Source organism: Centrocercus urophasianus, unplaced genomic scaffold (assembly GCF_019232065.1).
Source record: "Centrocercus urophasianus isolate 14NV4802_14NV808 unplaced genomic scaffold, USGS_Curo_1.0 seq_14, whole genome shotgun sequence".
In the NCBI taxonomy this organism is placed as follows: domain Eukaryota; kingdom Metazoa; phylum Chordata; class Aves; order Galliformes; family Phasianidae; genus Centrocercus; species Centrocercus urophasianus.
In genome coordinates, this window is record NW_024884586.1 from 7,327,189 (window position 1) to 7,342,956 (window position 15,768).

Sequence of the window (15,768 nt, forward strand, 5' to 3'; positions counted from 1 at the left end):
ATAAAATCTTACTTGGATCGTCTCTCTGGGGAACAGCTGTTTCCTTATAAACATCTTGCTAGCTGTCCAAACAAAAAGTTCAGGCACGGAACAATAATGGAGAGCACCTGAGTAGATGTGTTCAAGGCAAGAGCTTATTCACTACCCTGCCAATTGCTCCAAGTGGCAGAATTCAGAAGCTGAGGAAACATGAACCATACATTTAACCCTGCACATGCCAGCATTATACCTAACAACCTGCAGAAGCACATCCTTCCTTCTATCCATGATAAAGGCCTCTCTAGAACTCCTTTTTCCCCTGCCGTTCCTGACACACCAGCAGAGCATTTTACTTGACAAAGGGTAAGAAAAAATAACCTCATCAAAGCAAGGAGAAACAGCTGCAGAGCCAAGAAATGAAAAACCTAAACGTGGCAGCCTTGGAGGACTAAAAAAGTTCTACCACTGCCCTGGCACCAACAACTTGGAAGTAAAGGGAGGTGCACCAGTGAAGTAAAAAGAGTCTTTTTACTAGTCCAGAGCACAAAACAGTCTACACTTGCAGAATCGTTTTTATGCCAATACAACTGTGTCTACACAGGACTCTTGCCAGCACTGCAAGGTAGCTGTGGGCAGAGGAAGGAATATTAGCACAACTGAGCCCTTAAATGTTCCTGGGGCAGACTGATCACAGAAAGCAATTACCTGCATTGCACAACAGCTAGCAAGGACTGTGCACCACCTCTGTCCACTTCTTAAGACTTCTGGGGATCACACACACACAGCCACAAGTCTATCTAGAAGAACCTATGTCCAAAATACCACATAGCCATTAAGGGAGGAGTGAAATCAGACCACGCACGCATCTCCAGGAAATGGGGCAGCTTTGGAAGGAAGGCAGTGCACAGGACAGTGAAACACAGTAACTGACAATAAGGGAAACACATGCTCTGAGCCTGCAGTCTAATTATCTACAAGCTTTCGTCCCACTTCAGCTGTCCTGTCATGACTTCTATACATTCTATTCAGTGCAAAACACGCTTATCCTGGGAAACAAAATCCCTCCTACTTCTACTCACATGACCTGTGGAATGAAGAAGAAGGTAAGTACAATGACACACTCACAATCAGAAACAACAAGCAATTTCACATTGCAGAAATAGTCCCCAAGTTCAGAGGAAAGATCTGATGCAGTCAGATTTATTTTACCTTTTTATTTCTTTAAGGCCATTTTGTTGCAGTCGAGCATAAACAGCTAGGGAAAAAAAACAAAACAACCACACTAGCAAGCAATGCTCAGGGATAAACCCGCAGTCATTACAAGAAAAGTGCAAGTTCTACTGATTAAAATCCCTCTGAGCCTAAAGAAAGGCAGCTGGCTTCTTGCATCAAAGTCCAAACCAATCGGGGACTCCGCCTCGTCTGGGGTCACCCTTCTGGCTCTGCTGCTCTTTCTCCATGAACGTTTTCCTGAAGTCATGAAAAGCCTCAGCTTCTGAGTCTTCTTTCTCTGGAAATAGGTTGGGAAACTGAAAGGTTTTCCCTTGACCCTAAAAGAGAAAACAAATGGTCAAAAAGGCATCCGAGCCTTTCTGCAACAGGTACAACGCATGTACTTACAACTACAATCAAAGACCATCCTTAAATTTCTGTTGGTGCAAAAGGGTATCCTTAACTCCCAATGCCTCTTTCCAGTGCTCTCCCTGAGATACACACCTATCCCTTCCCATCAAAAACCAGCTTCCTGCCTCTTCTCCTTTGTGCAGAAATTAAGATATCGACAACTTTCTTTATGGAATGAATGGTCAGGAGAGAGAGACCTCTTCAAAGATATCGAGCCAGCTCAGATATGTTGTAGTAGTCATACAGTAAAAGCAAGATTAGCAAAATAAGCAATTTTGTTGAAGTCACACCATCAGGGAAATACATGGCAGAGCAAGCATTCATTATGTTAATACTTCGGATACGAGTAGAGGTTACAGTTGTTTAAATCTCGTCTGGGATCAGAAAGAACAGATCTAGCAGCTGTTATTATAGGGTGTAATGTGGGAACACAAAATAACAGATATCAGAGGTCTCTTATCAACTGGAATAAAGTCTACAGTGTAAAAATAATTACAGTGGCAACAATCTGTCTAATCCATCACTGATGAGATTAAAGTGATTACATCTGCATCAGTCATTCTGCCTAAAAGACAAGTCATTTCAGTGTAACATCATCATCAAATCTATGTCTCCCACTTGGAAAATAAACATTTGCTTGGTCTCTGGTTTTTATCTAACAGCAGGAAACCATTATTCTGTGGAAATGTTCTATCCCATTAACATTATCTGCTTGCTTTCTAGTGGTGTTTGCACTAAGCACAACTTCATTAAACTCAATATCAGCCCTTCCATTCCCTTGCATTCCATATGGGACTTTGCATAATGAAGCTCATAACTGATAGCTCATAATTCATAACTCTAAAATTATTCTCCAAAACACCTACAAATCTTATCATACATTAACTTCATTGGCAGAACACTACACAGAAATCTCAACAATAGCATTTAATTGCCTTGGATGAAAACAGTTTTTTTCAGATCATCTACTCTTTACGTTTGTGCAATAAACATAACCGAATCAGAAGCACAATTAAGAAACAGCTCCACAAAAGAGATTAAATGAGCCTTCCACAACACAGCTATCTATACTGCATTCTGGGATCAGAAATATGACATAATTTATAAAACAAAAACCTGCCACTGTGTCCCTGACCCTGTGTGTTATGTTCCATTTAGCCATATACACTCAACGGGGTCATTTACAGGTGTGAAAGAATTTAAACCTCAAGCATACGTTTTGGAAAGAAAAACCATGACTTATCCCAGTTGAACTTATCCAGACTAGAATCTAGGAAATATCAACTCATACCCAGCAACGCTCCAGTTGTTTTTCTAGTGCATACTTCTTAGGGGTTTCCTAAGAGCCTGACCATACTACAAAAACAACAAGGGAGCTGCTGTGTACATTGCTCCTTCCTAGATTCTAGCCTGGATAAGATCAACTGGAACAAATCATGGTTTTCCTTTCCACAACGTACACTCGGGAGTTTCAACTCTTTTGTACCTTTCAATTACCAACAGGTATGCTTTTAATAGCTGTCCAAGACAACTGAAGCATAGTTCCATATGAGGTACAGAAATAGGTGTTATCAATGTCCTAGAACAATCCCAAAGCTGTACCCTACTGAAATTCTTCCTGCAGTGGGATCAGAGCAAACACCCTTGCAGCCAAGGGCTGCCCAAGAAGTGAGCAAACCGAAGCATTTGGAAAAGAGCTCGTTTACATTACAAAAAATGACTGTCTTTTAAACTGTACTGCAAGCAGGTTGCTCAGCCCTGCTGTACCTATAGAACAGATAAGGCTCTGATTCTAAGGACTCATCCATCCGGGAGAGGAAGCCATTTTAGTAAAACACATTGGAAAACAATTCAGAATAACATGGCAGGCATACCACCTACACTGAAAATGTGAGAACTGTTCATACTGGTAACACTGTAGTATGGGGTTCTTGTTATGCAGCACTACCATTCTGGTATGCTTCCAACACCAAAGCACTTCTCTTATTGGCAAATGAAGGAAAGCTGTCCTTAAAGCATACTAACAATGTTCCTGGTAATTCACTAAGCATTGCAGAACAGTTATTATTTTTAAAAGAGGGAATAAAAAATCTAAAAAGATAGGCAAAAGAGGGTGTAGTGAAACCAGGCAAACCTTTCAGCTGTTTATCAAAGCCCTCACAGTTCCCATTTCAAGGCTGGTGAAAGTCAAATATTGAGCTGAAAAATGTCAATCTGTATCTGGAGTCTTTTAATAAATCAAAATCAGCACAGACAAGTTGGCTCTTTCCAGCTCTTGTTTTGTGAAGAAATTCTGATTTTGGCTGGCAGCCAGACACGATTTGAAACAGCCAAGACATTACACCCTGAGAACTGAAGGTTGATAAATCTTAAGTAACAATACTATGCAGTAATACTGAGCTGAAAGACTCTGCAGTGATGAAAGCTGTATGAAAAATGGCTGTAGTGCATGCTCAGTAGCTAGTTTTCAAAAGAAGCCTGTATCTTGGGTATTTCAAAATCTCAAAAATACCAAGAGGCATCAGCTTACAGAATGTGTTGAGAGTCTATCCAGGCATATTTATATTTGGTGCATCTTCAGCGTGGTGCCAGAGGCCACCAATGTTTCAGCTCATATGCCACCTTCTCAAAACAATGTCTACCAAAGAAACAGAGGGATCCTCATTCCTTTATGCAAACCTGCTTCAGATATACATTTTCCTTTGAAAAAGTTTTCTCTTCTATACAGCAGTCATCTGCTAACTATATGGTAAATCCTAACCAAAATAAAGCAAACAACTGAATTTCTACTTAGTTCGTCAGAGCAAGGATTTTACAAGGTTTCCAAACTGTCAGAATGAGAACTACTGGCATATCCAACCAGGATGCAAAGTTTTGTGTTCTTATTCCCAAACCTTACATTCGTTCAGCATTTTACCTTTTGTAAGCCATTTAAGTGAGGTCTTCCCTTTCACTGATTTACTGACTTACTGATTTATTCATAAACTGACATGGACTCCAAAAAAGCTAAGATCTGGTCTCTCTGTAGAACTCCTGCCAGCATGGTTACCTCAGTCAGAAGCACGGGGAAAGCAGGAGAAAGTGAGAACACCCTCCTATCTGACAGTTTTGCTAAAAGAAAGCACTGTAAAAAAGACAGACACTGACCAAAAAAAAAACCCAAACCCCCAAAAAACCCAGGCAATTTTGCTCAGATAATTTAGTTTGTCTTGGAATTGGATGGTGAAAAAGTCGTTCTACTGACACTGCAGCACTGTGAGGTGATATCTTTGGAGTCTGTCAGGATAAGTTCTCCCTCCACATCCTCTCATATGAGGCCTTAAAATGTTAAAGAATAAATAAATAAAGCAATGAAGTCATAGAGGCATTACAAAAGTACCTAAAAAAATAAAGCCAATGTGATGTTTTCACACGTCGGTATTCTCAATTTAGGGTCCTCCCAGAGACCTCCCTTCTTCCTAGGAATTCTAAGGTTGTACACAAGTGAGATGTGTGGTCCTCTGTTTAGATTACAGAATTGGGAACCATTCAACTTTTCTCCTGCACAAATCTAATCTTCATTTCAGCTTTACCCCAATGTGAAACCGATTTATGTACAGAGTCATTATTCATTCATTACATGCTAATGTCTTTTAAGATAACAAGTGACCTAAACATTGAAAAATAGATTTTTAACTTACATTTCAAATCTTAGTGGTTACAAAGGGTGAAAACACACCTTGCTCCCTGAGTCTGTAGAAGGAGTTACAACATCAAGTGGTACAAATTGCCTCCATTCATTTTAATGGCAGGTTAAGTGACCATAATTAGGCCTATGAAGTCAAGTGTTCGCCATCCCACTGCTGAGCCTCATGTCAGAAAATTGCTGGAAGGATTATCCAGCACAAACTCACTTGTACTTTTCTGACCTTTGAGTCCCTTCAAAAGTTTAGGAAAAGGAGGTCAACAAAGATATTATTGTGTAGGAATGACGCAGCAAACACTGCTCATGTAAACAACTGTGAGGTCTTCTGAAGCACTTACTACTGTCCTTCAGAATTAGTAGAAAAATGATGTTTATAGTATCATTAACTAAAAAAATGTTGGACTCCCAACAGCACGGGACTCAGTCCAGCAGTAGCAGCAAATGCAGTTAAGTTTAATAATCCAGTGCATTTCAACAATTTTCCTACTACTGCACATGGTAACATCTGATATTAAAATGTATGGAAAAAACAGCACGCAGAAACAGCTTCAAAGCCCACACAGGAATAGTACAGCTAACAGTGCGTCCAAGTTTACTCTGAATTCATCACATGTCACATCTGATGTGCAAATGAGTTAATTACTAAGAACATACAGGACACTGCAGGCAGGGTCTAAGGAGAAAGCATTTGCAAAAAATGTTCCCACCGGTGCCATCATTCATGTAGCTAAATAGGTGTTAGTCCAAATGTTGACAAGGTCAGACTCCTTTTTACAGCCATATCCATTAGATTTCTCAAAACAGGTTTAATTAAAAATAGGTCTGGATTCCAGAGGCTTGTCTACAGTTGGGCTCCCACGGGTGCTAACACCTGCTGAGTTAAACAGTGAGAACAGTGAAGGAGGAGGAGGGGATGTTGTTGTTTTTTTTTAATTTCCATGATGTTGATGTAACTGTAAAGTTTACCAGTGGCTTCTTTCTTTTTTTTTTTTCCTTTTTGTTCTTTTAAGTAACATTAGGATAGTTATAATTTCATCAGATAAAAGGTTGTTGCTTTAGTTACTTGGCAAAGACAGATAGATTTCATTTTTGTTAAAAAAAGTAAATTAGCGTTAAAAAGTAGGATTTGATAGCAAAAGCAAAAATCTCCAACTTAAACCTTTCTCACCACATTCCAGAAGGGAAAAAAAGGCAGGCAGAGTCTGGAATGGCAAGATATTGTTGATCCACAGCCTTCTATGATTTGAGGTATTCTTTTAGTGTGAAAATATTATGCTTGGACTGATATGTATTTGTCCAGTTACAGCCTGAGAATAAAGTAAACAGCTCTGAATCTCCAAGAAATAGTATTTGGAAAAGAAAGGACAACAATTCTTACATGTGGAGCAGCTGGGGCACTATTGTGACACTCAAGGGTGTATCAACTATGACTTCCCACCTTTGAGACGCTTGCAGTAAGTTAATGGACATGCACGTTGTGCTGGAACACATAAGATGATGTTTTATGAAGCGAGCAAGCAAAAGCAGTCATGAGAAACATGCTCCATTTCATTCAGGTAAACCACACAACAGCTGCTAGGGAGTCTCACTGGGAAGTGCAATACTTCCACCTAGTGGGCAACACGAAGCTCAACCCAAGTCCCTCCAAAAACAGTTATTTTTCCAGTCATAAGCAGTTTTAACTTGAAACTGGATTAATGAGAGAAAACACAGCTGGTAAAAATGGTGGGAAAGCCCTGCTACTCTGACTCACTGCAGATGCAAAATAATTCTCATTAAAAAGGGATTTTACAGTGGTTACCACACTTTTCTAAATTAGGCAGATACTAACAATGGACTGCATAGGGCCTGTTTTGGCCTGAATCACACCGTGAATGAGAATGAAGGCAAAACCTTCCATTTCAGAAACAACGCTGGCTTTCTGGCCTCACCCAGCATTTAAAGCTGGTGTGAACACAGAACTGGGAGCTCACTGTCTGAGACACCAGAAATAGTGATGAAAAGCAAAGAACAAATGGAAGAAAAAAAAAAAAAGAAAAAAAAAAAAAAAGGAATAAAAAGAGAAACCTAAAGATTAGAATTCACGGGGAACTACAACAGAACAAAAAACTGCAAAGAGCCAAGGAATGAGGTGGAGAGCATGCAGACATTTACTTAAAGGGTCAGTTTCTCACCTAGGATGCTGCACAACAAAAGCTTAAAGGTGAACTCCTACCTCCATTCACAGCACAGGTGAAAATACAGCATTCTATAAAGACTTAGATTGATACTGTTGGGTATCAAGGGCTACTTGCTCTTTCAGGAACCACGAATGCTTTTCAACCACAATACCACAGAGGTCTGCACAGGGCAATTTGCCCAGCAGACAAAACAGGGGCTAGAGAAGCACTGATGGTATACAACAGCACTGTTGGTATACAACTGCTTCCAGTACTACACCACATAATTCCCCACCACACTGCAGTTACGTATATGGTGACGACAACTATTCTGATCTCAGAAATTTAACCTGAAATGAATGCACATGGGGACTGTCTTAAATGAGTGGCTTTCCACAGAAATACAACATTTTGCTTTCTATTCTTTCCCCCTGAATTTGTCTGTGGGTTGCAGACTACCCCCGTTCTCAATTGAGCAGACACAGAAACAAGACTGTATTTAAATACAGTCCAGTAAAATTGGAGAGCTGATCCAGGTTCACTAGAGACGCACATCTGCTTCAATTTTGGGAAACGAGACTCCAAAAGCACAGCCATCACCACCAAGAAGCTGTGACAATAGAAAGTGCCTCCAATTACCTACTAAGGATCATCATCCAGAGAATGTAACTCGTAAGACAAAATCACTCCTGACATTCAATCCCTCAGCCGTGTTTTTAATACATTAGTCATACCTAATTTCTTGCAGACAAAAACCTTACACAGACAATAGCCTTCCCTTCAAGAGGGGGAATTCGTCCAACAAATCAGAGACTCCTTCTTGAAAAAAGGCATGTTTTCTTTGTCATCAAAACTCAAGACTTCGTCCAGAGGAGGTTGCCTTCAACTCCAGCACAGTAAATGAAGGTTAGTCCTCATATAAACATAAAACTCTTACTTTCTACTAATGCTGCATTTCGTGCTGTCCTTTTATAGATAAGGGCTGCCTACAAAAAAAAGAATTCTCCATTTTCCTTTCACACCCCTTCCTAAAAGGGGCTTAAAGGAAAACTTCCAAGACCATGTCAAGTCTGAACAATTAAAAACTAAATACTGTTCTTCCCCATTGTCTGTGCATCTTTCATTTCACTGCAGTGAAATGTCTGTGTGAATTCTTACACAGTCTTTAAGCTGTAAGACCACGCGACGCTCCCCCACACTAACTCAGTGTCCCAGGACAGAGTAATATTGAGGTTGTGTTGCCAACAACAACTTTGAACTTACGGCTTTACAACCATAAATAGCATTCCTTTAATGTAATTTTGGTATGTGAAAGGTTTTTCTTTCATGGGTGGCATTTCTTTTTTCCTTGTAGCCAGGTAAGCCCAAGAGAAGTCTGAACTATAATGCGCTTCTGTTATGAAAGAAACTCATAAGAACATGAAGCTCCTTTTCCACTGGGCAACCAACATATGTTTTAGAACCCACTTCAGCCACAAAGCACACTTACTAGACATGACTAAAAGCTCCTCAGGGAATATGCTTTAGTCTTCTCTGAGATCCAAAGAGCTTTAATAAAAAGTTCCCCATCCTTACAATATATTCTTTTACTTACTGGACATTTCAGCAATCAACCACACAAGTCATGAACTTTCCAGAGTACAGGGTCAGTATGAAACTCACTGGCAAAGCAGCACTGTATGACATCAGACCGTAACTTACATAGAAGCCTCAGACAAAAACGGGACTTGAGAACTAACGTTTTGTTTGAATTTGTTTTTCAGCTAAGTCATCAAATGTCTTTATACATTCTGGAACATATTAAAAAAAATATATAATAATCTACATTAGAGGACTGGAAGAAATAGCCAGCCAACTGGACAATTCACTAAGCATTCCTTCCAGCCTGGCTGATTAACAGCTCCTTCTTCTTTCCCTGCAAGCATCCACATGAACTCACCAGCTGTACGTAGGCGACCTTGTAATCTGGTTTCTTCACTCTCTGATTCTTATGGTTTCTCTTGTTGTTTGCACCTGCAGAATAGAAGAGGCCCATCAGTAACTACAAAGGACTTCCAAGTACCCAAAAGGAAGAGCAGGCTGAAGGGGGGGACTTCCCCAATCTCGATTTTTTGTTAAGATTCATCTTAATTCCATCAATATCAACATACATACTACACAGTAATATCTCAATTACTAGAATGTACTGAAGCTGGTAAACACTGCTCACATGTAAGGAGAGGAGATCAGATTCAAACTGCTGACATGCTTTCATGGTCACAACACAAATTTTGCAAAGCAGTAAAGTGGAAATTCTTCTGAGTAGAGGGCCAGGAGAAACAAACTGCCCTTCCAACATTAACAGCTTCAGTCAAATAATGAGGAAATGACCACTGAGCAGCTTCAGACTGGTCACTTTTTACTGCTCAGCTAATGAGAATGATCTATTGTCAAACAAATCAGAAAATTACACTCCAGACCCAAAAAAAACCAACAAAATAAAGCATCTTCACATTATGCAAGTTGTGTTCAGAAGTTCATTTTACTCCCTGCATGTAAGAGAATTAAAGCTCTTGAACTACGAGACACCCTAAACCTTTCCTCTTCTATCCCTGACTATACACATATTAACAACACTTCCATAAGTAATGAGGAACAAAACAAGGTTACAAGGACAAACAAGAAGATTTTTTAGTGCTGTTGACAATGGAATATTTTTGGTATTAAAGACTTCAGTTTCTACATAGGCATATTGCAGATGATCTTTGTTTTCCTTCTATTCTATGTGTTCTGAGTTACAACCTTCTTCTGATGCTTTATCTTTCATTCTCCATTTTTCACTATCACAGCCCTTTTTACCCTACACCTTTTTAAAAATTGCCCCTGCTCCTGGGATTAGAAACACATCAATCAGTTCCTTTCCTAGTTAGTTCACGAAAAAGAAGAATCCAGCCAAAGATGTGCTACACAACAAGTCACTGTCTGTGTGATTAATTAGCTACCTGCTGATCAAAAACATGCCTGACATAAAAATGGTGCTCCTGACTTTGTACAGCATACAAAATGCATTCAGAGATGCTCTGCGAAAGGAAGCATTCATATGTGAATGGGATTGTACATAATCCCAGCCTAGCTCAATTGGAGAAGAGTGCACCACGTGTGAGTTCAGCAAAACTAGGAACGTTTTTTGGCTGGTTTTTTGCTTTTGGTTTTTTTGTTTTTTGTTTTTTGGGGTTTTTTTTTTTTTTTTTTTTTTTTTTAAGAAGTTGGTTTTTTGAACACTTTGTTTCTTTGTGGGGTTGGGTTTTTTTGTTTTGTTTTGTTTTGGTACAAGTGCAGCATAGTGAAGAAACACAATAAGTGGATACAAACAAATCTACAGCAGAAATGTGGTAACTACAAGGGGAAAAAAAATTGTAAAGGTGTGTTTCTGATATTATCTACTTGTCTAATTGAGTATTTTTTCCCTCTACACACTCTGGCCTCTGTCAGACCATAACACCTCCTCTCTACAAGTTAGGTAAACTCGTGAAGCAGCTCCTTCTGAAGTGAGTGAAACACCCGCTGGTCTTCACAAAGAAATGGTACCAAAGCATTTGGTACGGGTCAGAAAATCAGTCAAGATTTTAAGTCTTTTAAAATTAAGTTTTTAAGAGAAAAAGCTGATGTTCTAATCTAAACAAAGCATTCAAATGTGAAGAGGTACATATGAAGTGGCACATACTTATTTTAAGGAAGAAATATACAGATGAGCAAGGAAACTGTAACCACCCCTTTAAATTGTTCAACTGCACTTACCATACTGTATCCTGGTCCTCACAGCAGCTACTGGCACATTATAGATTTTCTCAAGGTAATTCTTGATATCCACTTTTGTCATTCTAAGCAAGGAGACAGTATTTTGGGGGAAGAAAGAAGCAGAAATATGAATATTTAACTACAGGGAAAGAAAAAAGCAGAAGTATAAACATTTAACTAAACTCCAAACAGACAGAGGGATAAATTTGGCTTCCCCTTTAACCAAACCAAGGTAGATTCACTGCACAGGAGTATAAACTCAACATAAATCATATACCACTGAAACAACTCATAACCATAAACTGTAGTGCCTGTAAACACTTTATTCTCTGTAGCCTCAGCAGTAAAAATGTGCAGGATGTTCTGCATTCTGCCTTGGAAGCTCTGGCATGCAGAAGGCCCTTCCTTCAGCCCCATCAGAATCACAGAATGGCCAGGGTTGGAAGGGACCTCAAGGATCGTGAATCTCCATCCCCCCTGCCACATGCAGGGCTACCAACCTCCACATTTAATACTAGACCAGGCTGCCCAGGGCCCCATCCAACGTGGCCTTGAACACCTCCAAGGATGGGGATCCACAACCTCTCTGGGCAGCCTGTTCCAGCACCTCATCACTCTCTCTGTAAAGGACTTCCCCCTGACATCCAACCTAAATTTTCCCTCCCTCAACTTCAAACCATTTCCCCTTGTCCTGCTGTTATCTATCCTTCCAAAGAGTTGATTCCCCTCCTGTTTGTAGGCTCCCTTTAGGTACCGAAAGGCTGCAATGAGGTCACCCCACAGCCTTCTTTTCTCCAGGCTGAACAAGCCCAGCTCCCTCAGCCTCTTTGTAGGGGAGGTGATCCAGTCCCCTGATCATCTCTGTGGCCCTCCTCTGGACCCTCTCCAACAGCTCCCTGTCTTTCTTGTACTGGGGGCTCCAGACCTGGACACAGTACTCCAGATGGGGCCTCACAAGAGCAGAGCAGAGGGGGACAATCACCTCCCTGTCCCTGCTGGCCACCTCTCCTCTAATGAAGCCCAGGATACCATTTGCTTTCCTAGCTGCAAGAGCACACTGCTGGCTCACGTTAAGCTTTCCATCTACTAAGACCCCCAGGTCCTTCTCCGCAGGGCTGCTCTCAAGGACCGCTCTTTCCAGTCCCTCACCCTCATCCCCACAGGTACGTAAAGAGCAGCAGGTCGGACAAAGCAGACGGGGAGCCGTTCGCTCCCTGGGCCGACATGCCGCCCTCCGCCCGCACTCACTCCATGGAGACGCGGAACTGCACGGTGTCCTCGGGCTGCGGCACGCCGGGCCGCACGGCTAACATGTAGAAGTTGGGGCGGAAAATCCGCAGCTGGGGGCCGCCCAGCTGGAACAAGGGGTACCTGAGGGGAGAAGAAGGCCCGATAAGCAACCAAGCGGCATTACTGCACCGCTAACCCCATCCCCGCACCGCCCAGCCTGCTCACACGGCCTTCCTGCCGCCCGCCGCCATGGCCGCCGTCCGGCCCGGAAGTGCTGCGACCACAGAGCGGCGTAACGCGAGGAGAACGCCGCCGCTGGCGCCCCCTGCTGGCGCGGAGGAGCGGTGACAGGGTGGAATTCGGCGCTTCTACGTTGGCGCTCCTCTCAAGGCTGCCCTCTACAGCCACAGCGGGACTCGTTCACAAGCCCGGCCCTGGAGGGAGGACGGTTGTGGGTTGGAGGCCAGCTCTTACGGTAGAATCATGGAATCGCTAAGGTTCACAGGGTCATCACAGGGATGACCATAAGCAGGCTTATTTATACTAGCCAGAGAACTGGGAATAGTGGAAAATCTGGCACTAAAAGCTTGGTAGGAAACCAGGTGGGAAATCTCTGGAAGGCTTCCTTCCAATGAAGTGCCTCCAAGGCTGGTGAGGAGAGCAGCTCTACACAACAGCTCAGAACCCACGTTTGTTAGCAGCTGTTCTGTGTCTCTTCATTGGATTTCAATACTGTATGTTGATTAACTGCCTCAATAAACATTTCAGCGTAATATTTGAGTTAAAAGTGCTCTGTTGCTGTGCTGCCACATCTGCATTTAAGAAATGCCATGTGCTGAAAGCTTCTACTTCTGTGGATTCATTTCCCCACACCCAAGTCTTTGATTCCTTTCATCACTCACATTTTTAAGTCTGCTTCGACTGCATTTGGATTCCAGACAGGCACATAGATTATGAACTCCCTCAGAACAGAGCTGGGTTTTCTTATCTGCCTGCATAGAGGCTGTAAATCTGGCCCTGAATCCTGGTTCTTGGTTAATGATATTGAACCTCATTCCCTCATTCCCATTTGCAGAGTCAGGTCAAATATTACTAGATAAGCATTTGGTTTAACCCTTAATTTCCATTAAGTAAAATACAAAACATCGTTCAACTGTTATTGAAGTAGGTACTGGTTGCGCTTTATTTACAAAATCCAGAGATTTGTACACAGCAATCTACAGGACAGCGTAGGGCTGGTGTCAGGAGGATAAAGGACATGCTCAGCAGGAATTGAAGATGCCAGCAAGGAGTCTCCCCATTTCCAAAGGGAACCTGCTTCCTGTTGACTGAGGAAGCCACCAGACCCTTCCAGGAAGAAGAAAAGCAGCAGCAATAGCCAACCCAGGCTGATGTTGCAATTTTAGTTATCGCTGAGGCACGGGAACACAAGTGGTTTGTGAATGAAGAAGGAAGAGACCAGCAGGGTTTCGGCACATCACTAAGGGCCATTCTACCTGGTTCTTTATTTCCAGCGCCCGCCAACCTTGCCTTTGGCTCCTGCCTTCTTGCTGCTGCAATACAAAAGGCAAGGAAAACATGTCAGTTTGAAGGAAGCAGTAGGGCATTCTACTGCCCTACACTCTACACTCTACTTCTGACTCTCAGATTAGCATGGAGCTGCTTTTGCTTTTCACATGCTGGGCACACCCGTTATCGAGCACATCCCGAGAAAAACATTGTGGATGTTGTGGAAAGATTTTCTATTTCTGAGTCTTAGCAAAAGGCCAGGATGTGCATTCCTGGAAGAGGTGGACCCTTCCAGATTCCTGCATTAACTGGACAGAAGTCCAACCAATCTCAGAACTAAGCAACAAGACTATCCTGCCATACATTTGAAGTCTTCTGAATTCAGATCTGCTTTGATCTGGATTTGAATGTGTTTCTAAAGAAAATTCTCTTCTCATCAGGGAGCTCTTGTTGAGTTCCCCAGTCCTAGCTATCTGGTAACTAAGATAACAGGTTGAACGGTAATTTAAATACAACTAGAACTGTTTCGCTCTAGCACAAGCAGAATAACTTCTTTCTTAGAGCAAGTCTCCAAAACAATTCAAAGTTTTTAGGCCTCCCAATATTCCAATCTTGCTCATGTTGTACATGGGAGCAGTCCAGCTACAGTCCCCACACAAAGCAAGTTCTCTCCAAACATTATCTTCTTGCATACAGAGGAACAATCCTGCATGCAAGCCACTTACCTTCTGACTGAGAAACTGGCACACCTGGAGCCACAGAGGGACCAGGTATGAAGTTAGTTGGGTTAGATTCTGTACTGGCTCCCATTGATAAAATCTTGGCTTTTGGCGCACAGCACACCATCAAACCCATCTCACACACACAGGACAGTGAAGCTGCTTCTTGAACCCAAAGCACATGCAAAATTGAAGCACATCTTTGACTTGGAAGAACGTGGGGTTGGGGGCAGGCACAGCGTAGTAGGGCCTTGCTGTCATTAAAGATACCTGCTTCAGAACCACTGATTTCTTCAGAGCGGAGAAAGATGAGGAAGACATATCTGGGCAGATTTTTGTGGCACTGCCCCATCTGTTCAAGAATGCTAGCTGTGTTTATAGAATGATGTAACACAGTGACACAGACAGTACATATAGTGGATACTTTACCTTAAGACCAACTTAGACTTGACCTATTTGAAAAACGAACTTTTGCATGAGAGACAGTTGAAAGATTTCTGCTTCTGTTAAATTCATCTTTGTGTTGCTTTTGCCAACTTCCCCACGGGTTCAAAATCCAGTATAGGAACTCTACAGCTCCTCAAATGAAGGCAGAGCCCTTTTATCTCCACAAACGCCTGTAGTGTTTGATGTTATGCCTAACCTTTAGAATGTGCTTAAGGAGACTTAATAAAAGTCTGAAGCAATAGGATCACTTGATCCTCGTATAACACACCAGCAGACATTGCTTCGGAATGTTACAGTCTGTTTTGGATAGAAATTCAAATACAAAGAAATCTCATGAGCTGTGGACTTCCCGGTGCAACCTTTTCAAATATTGTGCTGAGAATGTATCATATCTTTTGGGGAACAGTTATGAGTAGAGGTTGCAGTGTCCCTCAAAAGAGCAGCAAACCACTGCACCTTTCTGCAGGTGCACATTCTGTTGCGGTTTATCAGTCTACAGCTCTGTACACAAAATACCGCAGGGAGATCCAGTCTTGTGTTTGGCACCTACAGACAACTGAGCTCCCAGTGCTATGTTCATCTGATAAGGCAAGGTTATGTGGTGAGGTGGCGAGGCAGTGCCTGTCACTCCTATCAGCCA

At 42.0% G+C, this 15,768-nt stretch overlaps 2 protein-coding genes across 8 annotated transcripts in view; both read right to left on the reverse strand.

The window, feature by feature from the left end:
- Positions 1-1,178: 1,178 nt before the first annotated feature.
- On the reverse strand, positions 1,179-12,727 carry MRPL23 (mitochondrial ribosomal protein L23). The gene is made up of 5 exons (XM_042814199.1): positions 12,679-12,727; positions 12,472-12,594; positions 11,224-11,306; positions 9,386-9,459; positions 1,179-1,529 (listed from the first exon to the last, which is right to left on the reverse strand). Exons 1-5 carry the CDS (start codon positions 12,702-12,704, stop codon positions 1,368-1,370), a joined length of 468 nt encoding a protein of 155 aa, XP_042670133.1. The 5' UTR covers positions 12,705-12,727; the 3' UTR covers positions 1,179-1,367.
- Positions 12,728-13,627: 900 nt separating this feature from the next.
- TNNT3 (troponin T3, fast skeletal type) overlaps positions 13,628-15,768 on the reverse strand; it is a 43,186-nt gene continuing 41,045 nt past the window's right edge. For 6 of the 7 annotated variants that reach the window (XM_042813792.1, XM_042813790.1, XM_042813787.1 and 3 more), the window contains one exon: positions 13,628-14,006. In XM_042813792.1, the coding sequence (XP_042669726.1) occupies positions 13,860-14,006 (147 nt within the window). In that variant the 3' untranslated portion in view covers positions 13,628-13,859. The remainder of the gene's footprint in view (positions 14,007-15,768) is intronic. The other variant, XM_042813785.1, reaches the window with a different exon arrangement.

Excerpts from the sequence above, each read along its gene's own strand:
- MRPL23 (XM_042814199.1), bottom strand. The coding sequence starts at position 12,704 with ATGGCGGCGGGCGGCAGGAAGGCCGT. Across the intron at positions 9,460-11,223 it reads GAGGACCAGGATACAGTATG|GTGCAAACAACAAGAGAAAC; the intron begins GTAAGTGCAGTT and ends TCTATTCTGCAG. Across the intron at positions 1,530-9,385 it reads AGGTCGCCTACGTACAGCTG|GGTCAAGGGAAAACCTTTCA; the intron begins GTGAGTTCATGT and ends TTTCTCTTTTAG.